Source organism: Vidua macroura, chromosome 3 (genome assembly GCF_024509145.1).
Source record: "Vidua macroura isolate BioBank_ID:100142 chromosome 3, ASM2450914v1, whole genome shotgun sequence".
Classification (NCBI taxonomy): Eukaryota; Metazoa; Chordata; class Aves; order Passeriformes; family Viduidae; genus Vidua; species Vidua macroura.
The window spans coordinates 33562948-33582525 of NC_071573.1; the positions used below are offsets into that span (position 1 = coordinate 33562948).

Genomic DNA, 19578 nt, shown 5'->3' on the forward strand with positions numbered 1-19578 from the left:
TAGCTACAGGGGAGAAAATACTTTCCCAAACAGTTTTTGTAAACTTCACTTTTATTAGAATATTTACATGAAATTACTTTGATAATCAATGCAAACAAAACATTTGCATAGTAACATAAAGCAAAGATACCTTCCTGTGATCGAATTTTGGCTTGTTTTATGTAACATCTAAATGCTTTTATTGAAGGTACAGCTGAAATGACAGACAAATCACAGCTTGTTGATTTCAAAAGGTTTTAAACAGACTGTTCTCTACAACAAAACTTTTCTTCATAACCGCTTCCGTGGCTTGTAAGAGGGCAAAGGATGCAAAATAAGTTTATCTGATAAGAAACAAAAAAGTTCCAAACTTTAAGGTCTGGAAGTCTCAGCATAGTCAAGACTCACCACATGATTCAAATTTCCTTAGCAGCTCCCAGCTAATTCAAAGTGCTTGTACAAATAGGTTAGCTCATCTTCCAGGCTCAATGTAAAACAAGATTTTAGCCTCAGCATAGCATTGAGCAATACTACCTGACAAACAGAGCCAGCTGCCTGCTAACGAGAGAAATTTTCAAGCACTTAGTACTAAAAAGTGAGCAAATCAGGTTTTATTACACCATTGAAAAATAAAGAAACGCTCTTCAGTGCCAATAAAACAACAGTGGATTACTGGTCAGAACATTTCCATTCAATCAGCATGGGCAATAAAACTGCTCATTAGTCTTCAAACCTGAATGGGAAATACTAGGCACTGGATTTAATGCTTCTTCCAGTCAATTACCAGTAGAAAAGGTAAACATCTTCAATTAAAATCAAGCAGAAACTCAACACAGCCAGTGATGCCTCTTCTCTAACAGTTCTGCAAAGAAAGTCAGCACTTAACTCCAAACTGACTTAACTTCTGCATTTCCTCCAAGCAGGACAAGTGAAACAGGTGAACTGTAAATTCCAGCTCCCATTTTCAATTTTGCACTCAGAAACATAATTTCCAAATCAGAAGATACCATTTTCACAACCTTTTAAAACCTTTGATCTGGGTGCTGTGAATTGAAGTTCAAAGAGGTTTAGGTTGTTTAGGTTGTTTTGTTTAGGTTGCTAAACAAAATCATCTAGACAAGAGAGCAGGCAGATTGACAACCCTTCCTTTTGTTTTAGTGATGCAAATGAGAGGTGTGAGCAGGTGCTGAACATCAGCCAAGCAAACAAAGTTTCAGTGGAAATGACACATCCCAGCAGAACGTTTCAAGTCCAACAAAATCACCACGCTTTGCTATTTTAGCATTTTATGGTTTTCTTCCATAACAGCATTTCAAAGGAAATTTTTATCAATTCTTGCACCCAGAGCAAGAAACTAGTTTCTCTGTAGCACCGTATTTAAAAAGAAACTTGCTTGCAGAAAGTTTGTGTAGACTGACTCAGTTGTATTTCCAGATCTACAACTCACTCTGTCTCTTTGATCACACAACTTCTCGCTTCTGCCTCAGTTAAAAGAACTGCAGAAATAGAAGAGATTCTAGGGTAAGCAGTGGCAGGAAGAAGCTGAATTATTAATTGCAGAGATAGCCATTCTAATCAGAAGTCCATGCAACACAGGCAGGAAGCTCCCTCAGTCTCCACAGAACTCTTTATGAACTATATTTTATTTCCTATCCTTCTCTTGGGCACTTCAGTATTTTAAGGAACATACAAATATGGCACAGATCACTATCACTGAAAAAATAAGTGAAGAAACAGGCACTTGACCACTAAAACTACTTCCTTTTTATACAATTCTTGCATTTAAAAAACTTATAGAGATACAGTCATCATAAAACAATATAGAATAGGGCAATAAAAGGTAATTATCATCACAAGTCACACCCCTGACAGTATAGTATAGCAGATATTAGCTTATACATAAAATACAACAAGTACAAAACTTAATGAGCAATTTCTGTAAATATTACAAATAAAATATGGTTATTACTGCAACTTACTATTTATTATGTCTTTTATTTGCCAAGACTTAATCTGACTATTATAATTCAATAAAAAATTTAATAGAATATTGAATTTGCTCTTCCAAGTAATTGTGTCTTCCCAAATGCAAAAATGCTGGCTGAGATTCTTTGCAGTACAGCCTTTAGATACTGTAAGCAGGTAATTCAGTCAGGGTACAGAAATCAAATTAGTCTGATGCTTTTTCACCCTCGTTTACCTGTTCTCTTTCCACTGTTACTCCAGACAACCATTAGACCAATAAAGCTTGAATGAAAGCATGATCTAAGGTATTTGAAATAATTTTTAAGAGGGTATCATGCAATAGCTACAGCTGCTTCCTGGGGAAAAAAAAAAAAAAAAAAAAAAAAAGAAACAATGATTTATGGAAAAGTAGCTTGCTTTTTTTCCTTACTATAATCAGAAAATCTAGATGAACTGACAAATTTGCTGAAGGAAGAACAGCACAAGAGCTTTTACTCCTAAAAGCTACCTCGTATTTTTTTGTTATTCATATTGTGCAGATACTAATAATTCTGAATTCCTTCTTCATGGCTTTCCATGCATGGAGTTGTGCTCTGCACTATCCATCAAGCTGCTGAGGCCCCACAAGCCTGTATTAAACAATAACCAATATAAATAGAGTGCTCTGGCTGACAAGTCATCAAAAATAGGTTTGGCAGATGAAAAGCGGCTGCTGTATTCCTCCCAACCCCTCTTTAAATAAAAGAAACAAACAAAAAAACCCCAACATAACCTTGCAATAAACATGGAGCAGTGTCAGTTTTAGGGGTTTATTAAGTACTTTATATAAAACCTGCAAGTCGGCTTGAGGCCCAGCCTATTTTTCAAAAAAGTTACTTGTGGTCAACAGCTGGCAAATATGAGTCCTTTGCTTTTCAAACTCTACAGACCAAAAAGCTGACCAACACTGATGGATAACAAATCAAAGTGAAAATTATGAAAAAAAAAATCCACTTTGTAATTGGAGAGGTTACAAACAAATCAATAAATCAATTTCTTTTCCCCTGCATAGGAGCACCCCAACACTTTAGTTCAGAGCTACTCTTGGTGGGAAGGGGTGACATTTATAATTTCAGAAGTATCTATTTCACAATAAAATCTTCAGTGGGAAAACAGAAATAAAGGACTTCATGCTGAAGAACAGTTACTCAAATAGAAAACTAGTAATTTTCACATGAGTATCTTTAAATCTCTGCCCACTGGCACTGAACTAAAAATCACTCTCAGAGGAGGAGACATCCAAGAAACTTCTAATGTTTTTTTTGCCCTCATGAAGACAGAATTTTCTCATCAGGTTAACAACTCAAGAAATAAAGGAAAGGCATATGAACAAAACTCATGTGGCCCAGGAAAACCAGTGACTATCACCAGGACAGTAGCAGCATGACAGCTTATGCTAACTCATATTATTCAGAGTGCAATTATGTAAACAAAGAGGGGGGGATGAAAAAGCAGACTTTCAGAGGCCTTAAGTAAGGTAGTCAGCTTGGAAAAGATCTCATTGAGAACTCTGTATTTGTGACCATCCTCTATAAACACCTCTCTCAGTTTTATAATGGAATATATTTACCCAAATAATTCCTCCTTTTCCAGCTATACTGTATGCTGCAAATGAATTTGATTCTGGATGGGTAATACTGCCATGTGGTTTGTTTTTCTTATCCAATGCAGCTTTGTTGTTTTTTAGCATCTTTTATACTCTGACAGTCATCACGTATACAGCAACAGCAATTGCTAAACTACTTTTTTCTTTTCCTCAGTAGCACATTATATGCTGCAAAAATTCAGCAGGCCCTATGCTAAAAATCTAACAGTAAACTTACTGAAGCCAGTGAGTTTCCACCTAGAATCAGCTGCAAGATCAGATTATGGATTTTATCTACTCTCAGAATTATTAAATGACTGAAGAGAAAGATTATACACTTATCTTCATTTGCCCACCATGTAAGTGATTCTGGCTCAACAGTACTTAGATGAGAGATGTAGAAGAGCACCAAAAGACAAATTTATGCCTCTACTGTTTTTCAATAATAATAAAAATAAATTGCTATTATCAATGGAATATAACTCTGCCAAGCCTCCGAGTCTCTGCAACTGCCTTGGTCTTTTAAAAATATATTTCCAAGACAAATATCAAAGAAAAAAACCATTTGCAAACAATGTTAAAAATGTTCTAGCCATTTAATTGGAAAATTCCATTTGGGAACTTGAAATTTTGCAGGGCTACCTTTATGTCAGGAGTACACAGCACTCTGAAGCAGACTTACACGTCAGCAAATATCACAAGTTTATAACAACTTTAAAAGTCACATAAATTGTAGTTTTCTAGTGAGCTGTGCTTACAAGCTGGCTGCTTTCCAAGGTAAGCATAGAACAAACAATAGATGGGTTACCTGGCAGGCTCCAAAGCAAAAGAAGAAAAATGCAGCAGTTCTGCAGAAAATTTATAAACGTTTCATTCCCACCAGAAGCAGCAGAAAAGAGTTTATTTGCATTTGCTCCATTTCTGCACATGAAATCCTGTTTTCAATCTATTATATTTTGGTGTAGATCAATATCCAAATCATAGCCAAAAACCATGTTGCCAAACTACCGTCCCATGATTAACTAACAGTATTTCTGCTTCAGGACCTTACAGTCAGAGATGAAGATCTGCTGTGCTTTTCAGTCTTCTAGACAACAGTCTTCACACCTCATTTTAACAGCTTACCAGTAGGATCAGTCAACAGCACATTTGGCTATTTCTAAGATTACATTACAAACCACTGCTAAGAAGGGTAGCTTTAACCCCATCTTCAGCTCTGTAATTTCCTCTTTCCATCAGCTGCAATGGGAAGCTCTTCTCTTCTGACAGGACTCCAAAAGGATGTCCCCAGGATTTCAGGTGGATTGAGGTCTTCAAAGCCATTTCTAGCAGATTCAGAGTGTATTTCAGCATTTCAGAGTGTAAACCATGGGTATTGCGCTGTGCATGGATGCAGGCTGGGCCTGGGAAGAAGCACAACTAAGTTGGTCCATCTGTACTTTTGCTAATAAAGCTCCATGGCTCAGCAGGGATTCTCACAGCAGCAGCCTGATGCAGACATGTTGCCTCTGTTTCCAGGGTTACTGAATCTGATTCTATAAAATATTTTTCTTCAGACTTAAATGCTCTCAAAGCCAGAAAATATCCCATCAGTACAGTACAACAAAGCAACTCATGTTCCTTGTTAAAGCTGAATGGCTTTGGTCCCTCAAACACTTACAAAGTTATGAGCAAACATTTGATTCTTACTTGTAAATTTTTTGGCATTTAGATACAAAGGATCCAGGGCTATTGACAAATAAGTAACAAAATGTTTTGCATGAAAATTTATCAAGGTCATTTTATCCTAAAACAAATTACCAGCATAAGAAGCTAAATAAAATAATTCAATGCTGAGACAACTGGGAAAGTTTATCTGCCAGTGCTAATGCAATATTTTACTAAGCTGCCAGAAGACAAACGGGGGAAAAAATGCAACATCTAAGACCATGATTTTTAGCTTTTTAGCCTTTTATTATGTAAAATAGTAACTGATTTGAAACAGAAACTCAAGTTTCTAATAAATTTAGCCAGAACTGAAAGGAGCTTATAAAAATAATTAGAAGTGGTTTAATAGGTGCTGCATTTCCCATCACAAAGGCCAAGTCAATTTACAGTAAGAATGAGCTTCAAGTCAGCTGCAAACACATTTGGCAGTTGCAGATGCTTTGGACAGACAGGCTGTGGCAGACACATATATGCCAGTCAATCTAAGAACAAAGTATCTATGAAGTAATTACAGAAAAACAAGTGACCCAGTCAGGGAAATAACCTATTACAGCAACTCAGGGACTACTAGATTTTAAATATGTGAGCAATGCTCTGGCTTAACAAGAGCTACTAGGAAAAAAAGGGGAAGGAGGAAAGCCTTCAAGAGCTACAGTTAAAGAGCCTCCCAACAACATCTGGGGCATTGTTACAGACCAAGTAAAGCCCCTTCCAGTCTCTGACTCAGTACCACTGATGTTGCTAGAAAAGTGTCTTAAAAGCTGAAAAGTGATAGGGGAAAGAAACAAAAATAACGACTTTTAAAAGACCACTGAAGCAAAAAAAAAAAAAAAACAAAAAAAAACAACAGGTTTGTTTGGATCATTCAGAAAGCTACACAGCTCATACCTAGAGAATGAGAGGCCAAAACATAAATAATACCCTGACCTACACCAAAGCTATCACGTGGAAGATAAAGGAAACAGGTCACAAGATAGAAATAGTCTAGAAAAGGTTATTTATTGGTCTCCCCTCTCCCCCTTAAAATAAATAACAATAAAAAAGGAATCTAAGAGGAAATGCAATGAGTCAATCTTTGCACTAGATAAATCTTATCCAAAAAAGGGTAAGATCTGGCTGTGCAGGTCATGCTACCAGAAATACCTAAATCAAGAATCTTCTCACAGCAGCTCTTAAAGTAATGAAACACATTTAACATCAGTCATATCTAGAATTTTCTTTGGGGCCAGAAAGATTTCATGATCTAACAATTCGCTATAAAGATTTTTTCCCTTTTTTTTTTTCCTTTTCTGTTTTGCCACAAGAATCTCTTCCAAGAAGAAATGCACCTAGCATTGTTTCAGTTTCACCTCAGATGCACCTCTTATTGTCTCTTCCAAGAGACAATGCCCCTAGCCTTGTCTCAGTTATTTCCAAGTGGGAACACACCCTGGTGTGTGCTTTCCCTTTTAGCAAGGGCCCTGAACTTTCAGGAAGATGCTTACACAAAAACACAGTATTCCTGGAAAGAATTTGCTCTTTCTGATTAGCTCAGTAATATCAGGGAAATAGAAGCAAGAACTTACATTTGAGGTATAAAACATGCTCATTAGAAAGTAACTGAGCAACTACCTGAGGATGTATGTGAGAAAGAAATCAGATCTTTCCAGTTGCATTTGTAGAAGGATTCTCAAATGTAACCACAGCTTTTGAAATGCTTTTAATGAGTTCATTGAAATGGGCATTGAGGAAGTGATGTTTTTATTGGGAAAATTATAAATTATGGATTTCTCAAAAATAGCTGCTTATGACATTCCACTTCCCTCTCTTCCTCATCAGGTTGAGGCTTCTCTCCCTGTGTTGTCTGAAAGTAAACACGATGCTGAAACTCCCAGAGTAGTTTCAAATAATCAAAGGACAGTATGTTTTTACTTACTGGGATATCTTGCATTCAAACACAACAGCCTCAAGAAAATTACTCCACCTTAACTATGACTGCAAGGCATGCTCAAGTTAAGAAAAAACATCACAAACACAGGTACAAAGTTAAACACAGAAATGCCAGCACTAAAAGAGCACTGACTATAAAATATTCTTATGTTCCAGAGTTAAGTGACATTTTTCATCTGAGCAACGAAGCGACAACTATATTCTCCTACACCATGTTCACCTGTGAAATACTTTTGTTGGCAGAAAGACCATCACAAACAGTTTGATAGACAAGAGCAAGAGTAGTGATAGCAAATAATTCAACACAAAGACCTGAAATTACACAGGATCACTTGGAGTCTATTAAAGCCATTAATTTATGCTAACATAAGTAAATACATGGCAACTATTTAGAGAAACTGTAGTTACATAATCTTCATCAAAAAAGGCACAAAAAATTGTTCCGACCCTTTATTAAATGTTATGAATTAATTAATTGGCAGCTGGGTCAACTTGCTGTCTTTCCCAAAGGCATGAACCCAAGACAACACACAGGGATGCAACTTTCCAAGCTCATGGGCAGAATGACCAGTATGGGAATTTCTGCTATAGTGGAGGCACCAAATGAAGATAACTGACTCCTATGTCTTGACTCCTACTAAGCAGGGTTTTACACCTAATTCTCCACAATGGGACTGAAATAAGAGCCCCAATGATGAGCAAGGTCTTGCTCTTCACAGTTCTGACTTCTCTGCTCAGCAGGCCCACCTTGAACAGTGGTTGAGGCAGTGTCATCTCTGAAAAAGTCAGCTGTGATTGTTAAGCTAAAAAATCCAATTTCCACAGGAGAACATAATGTGGACACTTCTGAATGCTTCCAATCCTAACACTACATATGAGTTCTTGCATATACTTTGATCTCAATTTATACAGGAGCACAGGTTTCCATGAGGGTAGCTCTTAATATGTAGATGGCCTTAAAAGCTCTCCTTAGAAATGCACATAGCATTGTATTGTTTTATTTCAAGATAAATAATGCATTTTTCATAGTTTAAATAGAAGATAAAGTTTGCAACTTCTACTGGTATCTACAAATACATTGTGAGAAAAATCTCTGGCAGTTAAAAGTATCAATTATATACTTGGACTAACAGAAGTAACTTAGAAGAAAGAAGGCCATAATTTCTCAAGACTAAAACATATAAATATTAATTTTACATGAAGTTGCTGAACATTCAAAACTTTCCTCTCACACAAATAATTTTCACCTGTTCCTGCTCTTGTTGCACATGAACAACCAGGGATAGAGGATGGAAAGAAGCAAAAAAATGCAGCACTGGGAATGAAGGAACACACTGTGTCAAAGGGGAAGCCTAAAGCTATTGGAAAGCCCTGTACTCCAGTTAAGCAAGGCAATACAACATGCCTTCTAACAAAGACAATTTGAAAGCAATTACAACCCAGAAGATTAATGGACTGACTCAGGCATGGATGAGCCTGAGGTTTCCACCGCCCATATTTCCCAAGAATCCTTGTCTAACTCATGGAAAGAGGGGTAGAGCTGCTTAGAATTTTGAAAATGCAGTAAGGAGAAAATTTGAAAACAACTTGAGGAAACATGGATTCCTGCTGAGCATAGAGTTTTCAACAACAGCTAAGATTTATTGTATTGAAATTTTTTTCCAACATAGATACAAGCTACAACAGCATGTGTTTCCTTTCCAATTCAGCCACAGCTGAACACTTCATTGAACCATTACAGTAAGAAAAGAAGCTTTCACAACAACTTTATGAAGCTCTCTTCTTTTGGGATCAAACAGATATATTATTAAAACAATGCCCATAGGAGGAATCAATCATCAGACTAAATGTTATCAAGGATTGCTGGGCAATTAAATCCAATTATTAATTTCAACGTATTGAGAACTTCAGAACAGAGTACTGATGAAAATAAATTGAAGACAAATGCTCATGAAACTATTCTTTGAGTCTTTACTTTCCCTCTGCCCTGGATCTGAATATTAAGAAATGAAACAATCCTCTTCATCAATATTTCAAAAAGTTTTATGGGCAATGTATACAGTAAATTCAGTTTTAAATAATTATATTATTACCATACTTACTAAGCAATCAAAGTTTTATTTAGTTTGTTCGGGGGTTTTTGCTATAGAGAAATGGGAACAGACAAAAAAAGTGACACCTTTGAGGACTTCTGCTGTAGAAGGTAAACTAACAATAGTAATCAAACCCAGCATTTTTAGATCTTTTCCCCCACCTTCACCAATCCACTTAATTGGATTTTTTAGCTTAGTTTAATGATATGACAGTTTAACACCCTTTTCAAAGAGAAATACATAACCAATGTATACAAACCCAGTGAAATAACACAGCCATATGAAATTTGTTTGGAAGAGGCTAACTAGTCAAACAGCACATGGGTAGCCCTCATTAGTCCCAGTGTGTGCTGCTGTTTGATTTGTTTCCATCAGGCAAAGGATGTCGAGGTAAAGGTACAGCTGGTTCTTTGAAAGGAGTATCATTAAGGGATAAAAATAAAAAACTCAAAGTACCAAGGTTTTATTATAGAACAACCCATTTTCTAACAACATCAATGAACATTCCCCATTACTTCCTTCCCTTACAGAAAGGAAAACACTTTTTGTAGAATACTACAGTATTTACAATCAAATAATCTTTATTATTTACATAAGTCACTTTTAAAACCTCTCCTTGTAAATCACATCTAATTCCATTATTTGGTTTTATCTTTTTTTTTTCTTTTTAATTAAACTTTGCTCCACAGAAACATCAGCAATTATGCTTGGTGGAATGGGGTAAGAAGTTCACACAAAGCTCTCTCACTGCACAGGCAGTCATGACAGGTTGTGTTAAATATGCATTTTCTCACCTTAAAGATATTTCACTGGAAGAGCCTGAGCAGCAGAAGAAACAGTAATGGTCTCTTGGCAAGTACATATAAGCTGCCATTATTGTGATGAAACATTAAACCACAAGCAGCTTCCACAGCCAGACCTGCTTATGTAAAGGAGCACATTTCTTCAAGTGTTTTAGTTTAAATAGATATTAATGTACTTTTAAGAATTGTCTTCTAACTCAGCTTTTGCCTCTTTTGTATGTATAATACAATACATTACTGTGTTTCTGGAGTAAGGGTTTGGTTGTTTTTATTTTTTAAAAATCTTTGAGAAAAGATTAAATTGAAAATAAATTAGCTGCCTTCTGCTTCCTACCAGCAAAGTAGAACAGACGTTTTAAAATCCTGGATCAAAACTACCTTATGCAATTTTGAATTTGCCAAGCCCAGTACCAATCCATCAAAGAAGGATTTCCTTCATTTCATTTTGGGCATTTATATAAGTCCTTTAAGTTGGGTCACTGGAATTACTCTCCCTCATTCCCCATCCCATCCCACTCTATTCAGAAGGCTCATCCTATGATCTAATTTCACAAAAGAAAACTGCACTTTCTCTCCCTGTGAAGCAGCAAATATACATACAGCTTATTTTCATGGAGGCTTGATCTACAGGGAGTTAATATTTTAGAACTTCTAGGTAAAATTTGCAATCACAGTAGGAAAAGCTAAAGAGACACTTAACCTCAGGAATGCCTCACATCTTTATGATATTAGAAGCCTCCAAATGCAAATTACTGTGAAAGCAAAGATTTTTCAAGCTTTTCCTCTGAGAAAAGGGGGTGAAGGAAACAGGTACAAGATGCCCTGGAAGAGCTACCTGTTAGGAATAAAAGGTTTTTTTACAAGAACATGTTTATCTCTGCAGACCCACACAGCTTGGATTTCTAAACTGAATTTCAGAATGTAATGAAATTTAGCCCTTCCAAGCTGCTCTGAGGATCAGTTCAAGAGCCAGATCATCAGACTCACTGAGATATGTAAAGGATAAAAAGTGACAATAAAATTGCCATTTTCCTCTTCACATACAAAAAATTACTAAATGTGCAGAAACACAACAAATTTCAGTAAGGAAAAAAAAAACCCTTGTTTGTAAAATTAATTGCTTCTACAAAACAGCTCCCTCTTCAGTTTTCTTTCAGTTTGATCCTGCTGATTTGAACATACAAAAGATCTTTCAATCAAGGGCGCCAGTTTGGAAAAACTGTGTTAGATTAAGGTGGTATTTTAATTATCATGGATTTATCCTCCTCAAAGTTAAAGGCTGGAAAATATCATTAGTTCACTTAATCAAATGTTTACGGAATGCTATTCCAGAATATTCAACAACAGTTGGTCTGCAAAAAGGTTTCCCCATATTTTCATATGGTAATTTTGATCTATAAAGAGAATTGTAAGCTAACCACAAAACTTCAGTCTTCACTTAGATAAACGGGACAAAAATAATAATATACCATGATCAACCAGTCTCCAGTCAAATTATACATAATCCAAAAGAATAAACAGTGACCAAGCTCAGAAATTTAATTTTCCTAGTTTAACAAAGAACTTCCTGAGCAATTTTGAAGAACTTGGCCGTTCAACAACTACTCCTTACATTTATTTGTACGCTCAGAGACAAGAACATAAAAATGAGATTGCAAAGCTTTTGCTCAGGGTTCCTATCTGGCTGAACAAACAGTTAGAGAGCGTCTATCGACGTTTAGATGTACTGATACCCCAAAACAAGCTAAGAATTCACACTTTACACCTGGAAGTGCAGAACTGAAAGCGAGCTGCAACACAGCTTTTACTCCTGGATGGAAAACTCACTTCATTTTAGAAAGGGGAACTACGACAGCATTGCCACAACTGAGGAAAATGCCACTTTCTCTTAGTATTTGCAAGATCCTACCAGGTAACAGCTGTAAGTTAATGCAGGGGATATTTTTCTAGCTATATTGGGATAGGAAGGCGTGTGTGGGTAGTTTTTTATTTTTATTAACTTACTTTAATCTTATTTTGGATTTAAATTTCCAGTTTGTTCTTGAGACTCTTTTTGAGTATCCTGAACTTGCTTCAGATGTAGCAATTTGTCCAACTAGAAGAAATTATGCTATTAATGATGTAGAAAGGGCCTAGATAAGAAGTCACTTAATTTCTCTAAAAGGAAAGCTCTTTTTTGATACAGGATGAGGATGCTAAACCATGAAATTTTCAACACTTAGGAGGACTGTACTGCTTAAGAGGAGAGCAGGTATTTCTAATTAAAGAGTAAATGACATTCTTCTTTCAAGGTTCTCTGTTTGTTGCTTATGTTTTAAAAAGGGAACAGTTAGTTATAGAAGTAGTATGTGTTTATGTAAATCATTGTGTAATCGTTTTGATCTCTACCAATGATTACAAATTAGATCAAAATCTAACCAATCTCTGCAGAAAGTTTCACTTATAGTATTTATGCTTTATTTCCCAGTAAATTAATGATTGGGAATTTAAATAATTTTGCTTTACTAGAGGGATCACATGATTTTTTAAAAATACTCACACTGATCTATCTGAGCCCTGGATGAGGGTAGGGAGAGGAGTTGCCTGAATTCACTGTGAGGAGTACTCAGATAGTTTAGTGATCTGATCACACAAGCTTCTATGGAATCAGATATTCCAGGAAACACTGCCAAGGTTCTGAAGAGTTTACAATTCTTCAGATGCACTGAATTGCTTTATTAAACACTAGCTGCACAAATGGAACACATTTTTGTGTATATTTCCATTAAATATGTAAGTCTTATCTTAGCAGTACAACAAGAACTCTGAGAGTATTGATTTTTTTTCCCTTGCAAGAGAAGTCAGATTGTAGAGTTTTAAGCATATGCAAGAGTTGGGTCAGACTAGATGGATTCACAGTAAATATAAATATTTTTGGGTTCCATTTTTGAGTATCAATGGCTATGTCTTGGTGAAAAGCTGGCATTCTGTCAAGCTTTTGTATCTCCCACACTGGACAAGGAAAAAGAGTTAATTATACAAGTTTTCAATCCAGAAAAGAGCTGCCTTTATTACTCAGAAGATGGTGGGTCACATTTCAGGGAATGAGTTCTAGAAAATTCTATACCCAGCAGGGAGTGTACATCAGCATGAATGGAAAACTGCAAGCCAGAAGCTATGAAACCATTACAAACTCCCTCACTGATCTTCTTTCAGCACAGGACTTCTGCAAGCATCAATCCACATCTGCTAAAACAAAAAACCTGCTTCCCACCACCTCTTCCCTCACACAATGCATATGATTTATATCTATTTTCTGTGGAAGTGTATTCCTTGCTTCCTGTCTTTGCTCTGTGCAAAGAAATTAGAGACAAGAGGACAACTGCCCATATGGAGAATACACTGCAATGCCCATATGTGAAATATATACCATTGCAAAATCAACATCACACTGGGGCGGAAAAAGCCACCAATTTGTCTTTGAAAAGAAAAAAAATTAAAAAGCCCAAACTACGGACTCAAAAAGGAATAAAAAGGAAATGAGTCATGGGGAAAATTTCAGGGAAATTTCACATGAAAAGGAAACCCATAAGCAATTTCATAAAGTTTTCCATGCTGTTGTCCTCTCCCTCTCCCCCCCCCCCCCCGCCCCTTCTTTTTTCTTTCCCAGAAGCTTGATGGAAGTGGACAGGCCTCAAAATACTTTTATTTATCCTGCTATTAGAGGGAGAACAAAACAGACAACAGGCCACAGTGTGCTCTGAAACTCTGAAGATTTGTCTGCTCCATCTTTTTATTCATGGAATAAAAAAATGCATTGCATTAAGAACTGGCAACTACAAGCATTCAAAAACTATGAATCAGATTGCCAAAACCCAAACACATTAAATAACCATTCCATCTCCAGTTTTCAGACATGCTGTCAGGAAATGAATGGTTTCTTTCTTCTCCTACGTCAAATGGGCAGGTGGAAAATTCCCAAGCACGTTCTTTTCATGGCTATGTTCTCAATCAGCTGGAAAGCAAATGTGTCAAAGTCCCAATAAGGTCATTTGGATTTATATTTTAAGTCCCTCCCTGACACTCAGAGGCAGCCTTCTGTCTTTGCTCCTGCACTACAAAAACCAGAAACTTGGGAAAGTGCAGATGTAGAAGGGGAAAAAACATTCCGAGAGATAAAGTTGAGTCCTCAACATCCCCATTATTAATTGGCTTTACTTAAGCAAATTATCTTCTTTCCTCTGTAAATATCTTAAGTCATCACCTAATTAAAGAAAGAAAAGCAAGCTGCTTTGCTGTTCCAGGCCAACATACTTTTCTTAGGGAGAGCACAGTAGTTTGTAGAGCAGATAGAAACACCTGCTGGAAGCTCTAAAGAACACTGATCTTCCAAGCTGCTCAAAAGACTGAAGCAGACTGCTCTGCTTGATACATTTACCTGTTCACAAGCTAACAACCTCTGCAGCTTTTAAACATCACTCAGAGTCAGTCTTGTCTCTGAAAGTGGCCCAAGAAAAGGCTTTCTCAAAAAAAGTTTACCACAAATACAGTCTTCAGGGTAATTTGTTTGAATTAATTCAGCACAAGAAAAATTGAGTCTTCATGCAAAACATTTGTTTCCAGGAGGTTCACAAAAGATTCTGCTACTGAAATGACATCATGTTTGTCTTGAACAAGTGTGGTTTTCCAGGAGTCTTCCAATGAGACATTGCCTGGATTCAGTGAATCAGATTTTCTAGCTTTAGCACTTTCCAAAATAAATAAAAGAAGAAATTATATTAGCAATCAAAATAGAAGCAAAAGCACAGGAATTGAGAAGCTCTTTTCCTACACAGACATGGTATTCAAATTCCAGACTATGTCTCAATTTGGATGGCTGTTCCCTTTGATTTGGAATTCTACTTTGACAGTCAATGACCTGGAAATACTTTATAGATACTTAACTCTTGGGGAATGGTCACAATTAGGATCCTGAAAAAAACCCCAACATTTTAGGGAGGTCACAAGTCCCACCATGACTCACACATATAGAGATGGTTTCAAGGAATCAATTATTAGCTGTTTGAATGTGTCATGGCACAGTTCACACACAGCCATTTCATTATACAGATCAATTTTGCAGACCTGACACATCAAAAAGCAGCAATCTCAACAGTTTAAATGTATAAATTCAAACAGAATTTCTTCTAGTAATAACACTGATGAAAAAATTATTCTTTCTTATCACACATATGAACACGTTTAAGTTCAATGGTTTGTTGATAAGAAACACCTCTGAGGGAAAAAAATAAATCTCTTAAAACGCTCCTAATAATGAATTCATTGTTGCTGCAAGAATTTCAATTAAAATAAGAACAATCTGTAGGAAAAGTGGCACATATGACTCAAGACAAAAGCTGCAGCCAGCCACTAGCCATAACAAGAGCCAAAGAGCTGACCCTGTGAACTCCATCAATGAAGGTTGCCACACACTCCTGGTACAGAAGAAACCCAAACAAGGGTTTATTCTGTAGCTACAGATAACATCTTGATTATTGCTCTAAGAACCCGTTTCCTGTCCCTCTTGCTGCCCTTTGGTCTTAGGTTCTGATCCAGCAGTGCTCTTTGCCCCCTCATTGTATAAAGTCACTCTGCCAGCACAGCCTTGGTTTATAATCCCACCTCTGGTCTGCTTAACACTAATTCCTGGATCTCACTGCCTACCATGCCCCCTCCCCTTCCCTACTATTTCTAATCATTGCACTGACACTGGAGGAGGAACAAGCAAGCAGGAGAGAACACCTAGCCTAGAATCACTCTGTGGAGCTTGTATCCCCTCGTTTACCACTTTATAACAGTATTTCACTCCTGCCTGCCCTAAACTACAGATCTATCCACCCATGACCTAGTTAAGATTCCTTGCAACCAAGTAAAAAGAAAAGCAACTGGCACCATCCCAACTGATAGCCTAGAAACAAGAATAACACCTGAGCATAGTCAAGGACCTACCAGTTGCCCTAGAGTTTTCTGCAACCTTAACTGATGAGGAATAAAAGCTTAACAGTCAGATAAACTATATACCCTTTACAGTACTTGTTCTTCTAGCATTTTCCTTATTTATTCTGAATTAGAGAAGAGGTTGAAAAAGAGTCTGGTTTATTTTGTGGATTTTTGGGAAGTTTTGCTGTTATGCTGGAACAGGGAAGGAGAGAAACATTTACAAAAACTTGGCAAGAAGTGGCAACACACACTTTTCTTTTGTTATTTTGGCCCCCATTGCCAAGATTTTTGGATTTTCATTCTGGAAAAAGAAGAAAGATGAGGAATTGTCTGAAGGAGTGTTTGCTGGGCTGCTTGCCCTCAGAAAACTGGAAAAGTACCGAGGCTGAAGAAAGAAAGTATTCTATAAACTCAGATCTGACTTGTGTTGAACAGAACATTTATGGAGAATTAATATTTCCAGTGTCTTGACCTAGGAAACTTTGTCATCTTGTATGATGTTCAAAGAAATCACCAGTGGAAAAACCACAGAAATTGCCAAACAATCAGCAGTAGTGCTGGCTAGTTATCCTGTCTGACAGTGTCTTGTCAGACACCTCGATAAGAACATGCAAGAAGAAAGCCTGCAAGAGACAGAGATGGTGAGTTTATTCTTAGCCTGTGGTAACATTTATCTTATGCCGTAAAATACTCAGGCTTACATTCTTCTCACTACTACTCATTCATTAGCAGACTGTTCTTGTCTTCTATATAAGACCTAATCCTTTTGTTCTACAAGCAATCTTTAAGCCTTCTTCACTCTTGCTGAATACTCTAATTCATGAAGCAAAAGGACTGACAGCAGCCAGACAACCTGCCCATGCAAGCAACAAAGGTACAAATCACATCCTAGGGTTCACTCAGCTGCCTGTAATAGGTAATCAGTCAGAAGCCCCACACTTAAAATCCTGTGACTTTAAAATAAAGTCTAAATGCTGTATCTTGTTCTAAGGAAAAGTTCCCATTTTATGGAATATCTTACTAGGAGGCATGTGAATGGTGGTTCAAGTGTGTAAAACAGCCTCAAGGCTTCAGGGAGCACAGTATTAAAGAGGAAGAAAGTAGTAAGGAGAAGATTAAATCTTACATCTGGGATTTGTTCAGTTATTACAGAGCAAGGGATGCTCTTGAGAAGCTGCCTCTTCAAGCCAGGGAGGTCTGGTTGGGCTGGCCAGCTGTCCAAGGTGCCAACTACTAAGATTTCATCAACCTTTAACTGTTGGAAGAAGTTCTCATTCTCCTGCACCAACCCCAGGAGAGGAACTGGGCAAAGGAAGGACACAACCTAAAAGGCACCCCTGGTACACTCTTTAAAGAACAGCTGGAAGCCACCAGCTCTGACAGCAGAACCAGCACAAACAGTCATGTAGAAAGACCAAGTCTGCAGTGACTCCTTGTAAAACAAGTATCTGTAATCTTATCCAGCCTACATGGCTAAAACCACAGGGGGTAAAGAGAAGGAAAGGGGCCAGCTGGAGAAGGCTGGTGGAAGAAAACAAAAATATGAATTCCTGTTGCCTGCCTTATTTAGAGTATAATTTATTCATCACCACCCCAGACTGAAATGTCTGAGCAACTTCCAGAGCACTGAGAAGTTATTTTTGCCCTCTAAAATATAAGAAGCATAAGAAACACAACTAACAATCACTGTTTAATACAATAATAATGCAATACTATGATTCACTTGCATTAAGTCTGACTAAATATGTCATTATCTTTAAATAGAAATGGCAACTAATAATTTTAAAACTAAAAATAGAAAGATATGTGATGTGAATCCTATATGACTTACTCCTAGCATGAATATATTATGCTGTCCTTCAAATGTTTTCCTAGGTGCTTTCAGCTTTGGTAATTTTTTTTGTTTTTCACTCAATTTTGCTTTCTATTTCTTTTGTGTACCAAGATACCATCTAGTCACAGAAATGCATTTCTAGAATCTTGTACAGAAACGGACTACATCATTCCACTACTACAGAAACCATGCTGATATGAAATGTAGATGCCATTGTAACTAAAGAAAATCAAATGGCAGAGATGACAATGAAATATGTGGGAGCAAACACACAAATAAACCCTTTATAATGAAAGGAATACTAAAAGTCTTCTAAAAATGTCAGCTAGGGGAACTCAATAAAGGTCAAGACACTTTGGAAAGGAGAAGTTAATCAAAAGACTTTCCGTATTTACTGTCTTTTGTTCCATAACATAGTACAATGTACTCTAGGTTACTTTAAAGCTGTGACCTTTCTTGCCAGCATTCACTGTTCACTAACATAAAAGTCCCAAGTTTTGCTTGAAGAAGCCAAACCTGTTGATGTGTAAATTATGAGTCTCCAAAAGCATTACTTAAATGACAGAGCTTCACCAACATGATTACTTTTGACTGTTCTTGCATAAACCAAAATAAACAACAGGTGGGGAATGACCCCAGAACTCCCTTCATATATTTTAAACAGCCTTTAATGTTACCATTCCCACCACTAGCAAATGAAAATAGGTGGGGCAAATATCTTTGTGCCAGTAAAAATGTTTCATTTAACAACAAAGCATGTGTTAAGAAGGCAAATTAAAATGTACAGGCACATTTTGAAGTCACTGAATTTAGAGTTATGAAAATAAACCAGCATTTTCAAAATGGAAGCATTACAAAACCGACAAGCAGATTTCCATCACCTCAAGGAAAATCATGGTTTTCAAATAATTTTCTTTAAACTGTCGCTATCAAAATCAAAGCAAAAATCAATAACGAGAGTGAATAGTATCAAAATTGTGAATAGTATCAAAACCACTCTTGAAACTTATTTTTTTTGTGGCTCAACAACAACATTTTCCTGTGTTTTAAAGTGCTTCTTTCCTTTCTTACAGGGCAAGAAGATTAACACAAAAGGACAAACAGCCTACAGCAAGACTACATAGCAAGTGCCTCTGTCCTTCCCCCCCGCCGCTCAGGAAAGAGTATTATTTTCCTAAGGTGGCTTAGTTAAAATGTACATTTAAGTTGCTCTAACAGCAGCTAAAACTACAGCTTCTGTTTTCAGTTCACATGATTCCCAAGACTTTAAAGTGGAAAGGAAATTTTTTTCCCAAATAACACCCCTTATTCTGCAGCTTACTTAAAGCTAAGTAGTTATTTCCTGCGAGAATTTTACAGGAGTAAGACATCTGTTGCATCCCAGGTTTGGGTTCAGATTAGGGGTTTTGATCATAATGCATTGTCGCTGACATCTTTTTCTTTTCAAGAGAATCATCTATGAGTCATCTCAAACCCATACAGACACAATATCCCTACAGACAACAGATCCACACAGAGTGGCTGAGGTTGGAAGGGACCTCTGGAGGTCTTCTGGTCCTGTCCTGCTCAAGCAGGACCAACTGCAGCCAGTGAGCTTATAAATATCTGAGGGAGACTTCATAACCACCTCAGGCAACCTGTGCTGGTGCTCACTGACCCTCCCAGTCAAAAAAGGTGTTTTCTGAT

General features: G+C 37.0%; 1 protein-coding gene across 8 annotated transcripts in view; it reads right to left on the bottom strand.

Annotated features, from left to right (window-relative positions):
• The window catches only part of LCLAT1 (lysocardiolipin acyltransferase 1), a 112052-nt gene that overhangs the window by 78272 nt on the left and 14202 nt on the right, over positions 1-19578 (bottom strand). For 2 of the 8 annotated variants that reach the window (XM_053972956.1, XM_053972957.1), the window contains 2 exons: positions 2180-2300; positions 1427-1475 (listed from right to left, as the gene is read on the bottom strand). The exons of 3 other annotated variants lie outside the window; for them this stretch is intronic. In XM_053972956.1, coding sequence (XP_053828931.1) covers positions 1427-1475; positions 2180-2213 — 83 coding nt within the window. In that variant the 5' untranslated portion in view covers positions 2214-2300. Of the gene's footprint in view, positions 1-1426; positions 1476-2179; positions 2301-19578 lie in introns of those variants that run through there. 3 more of the 8 variants (XM_053972963.1, XM_053972960.1, XM_053972961.1) reach the window with 2 other exon arrangements.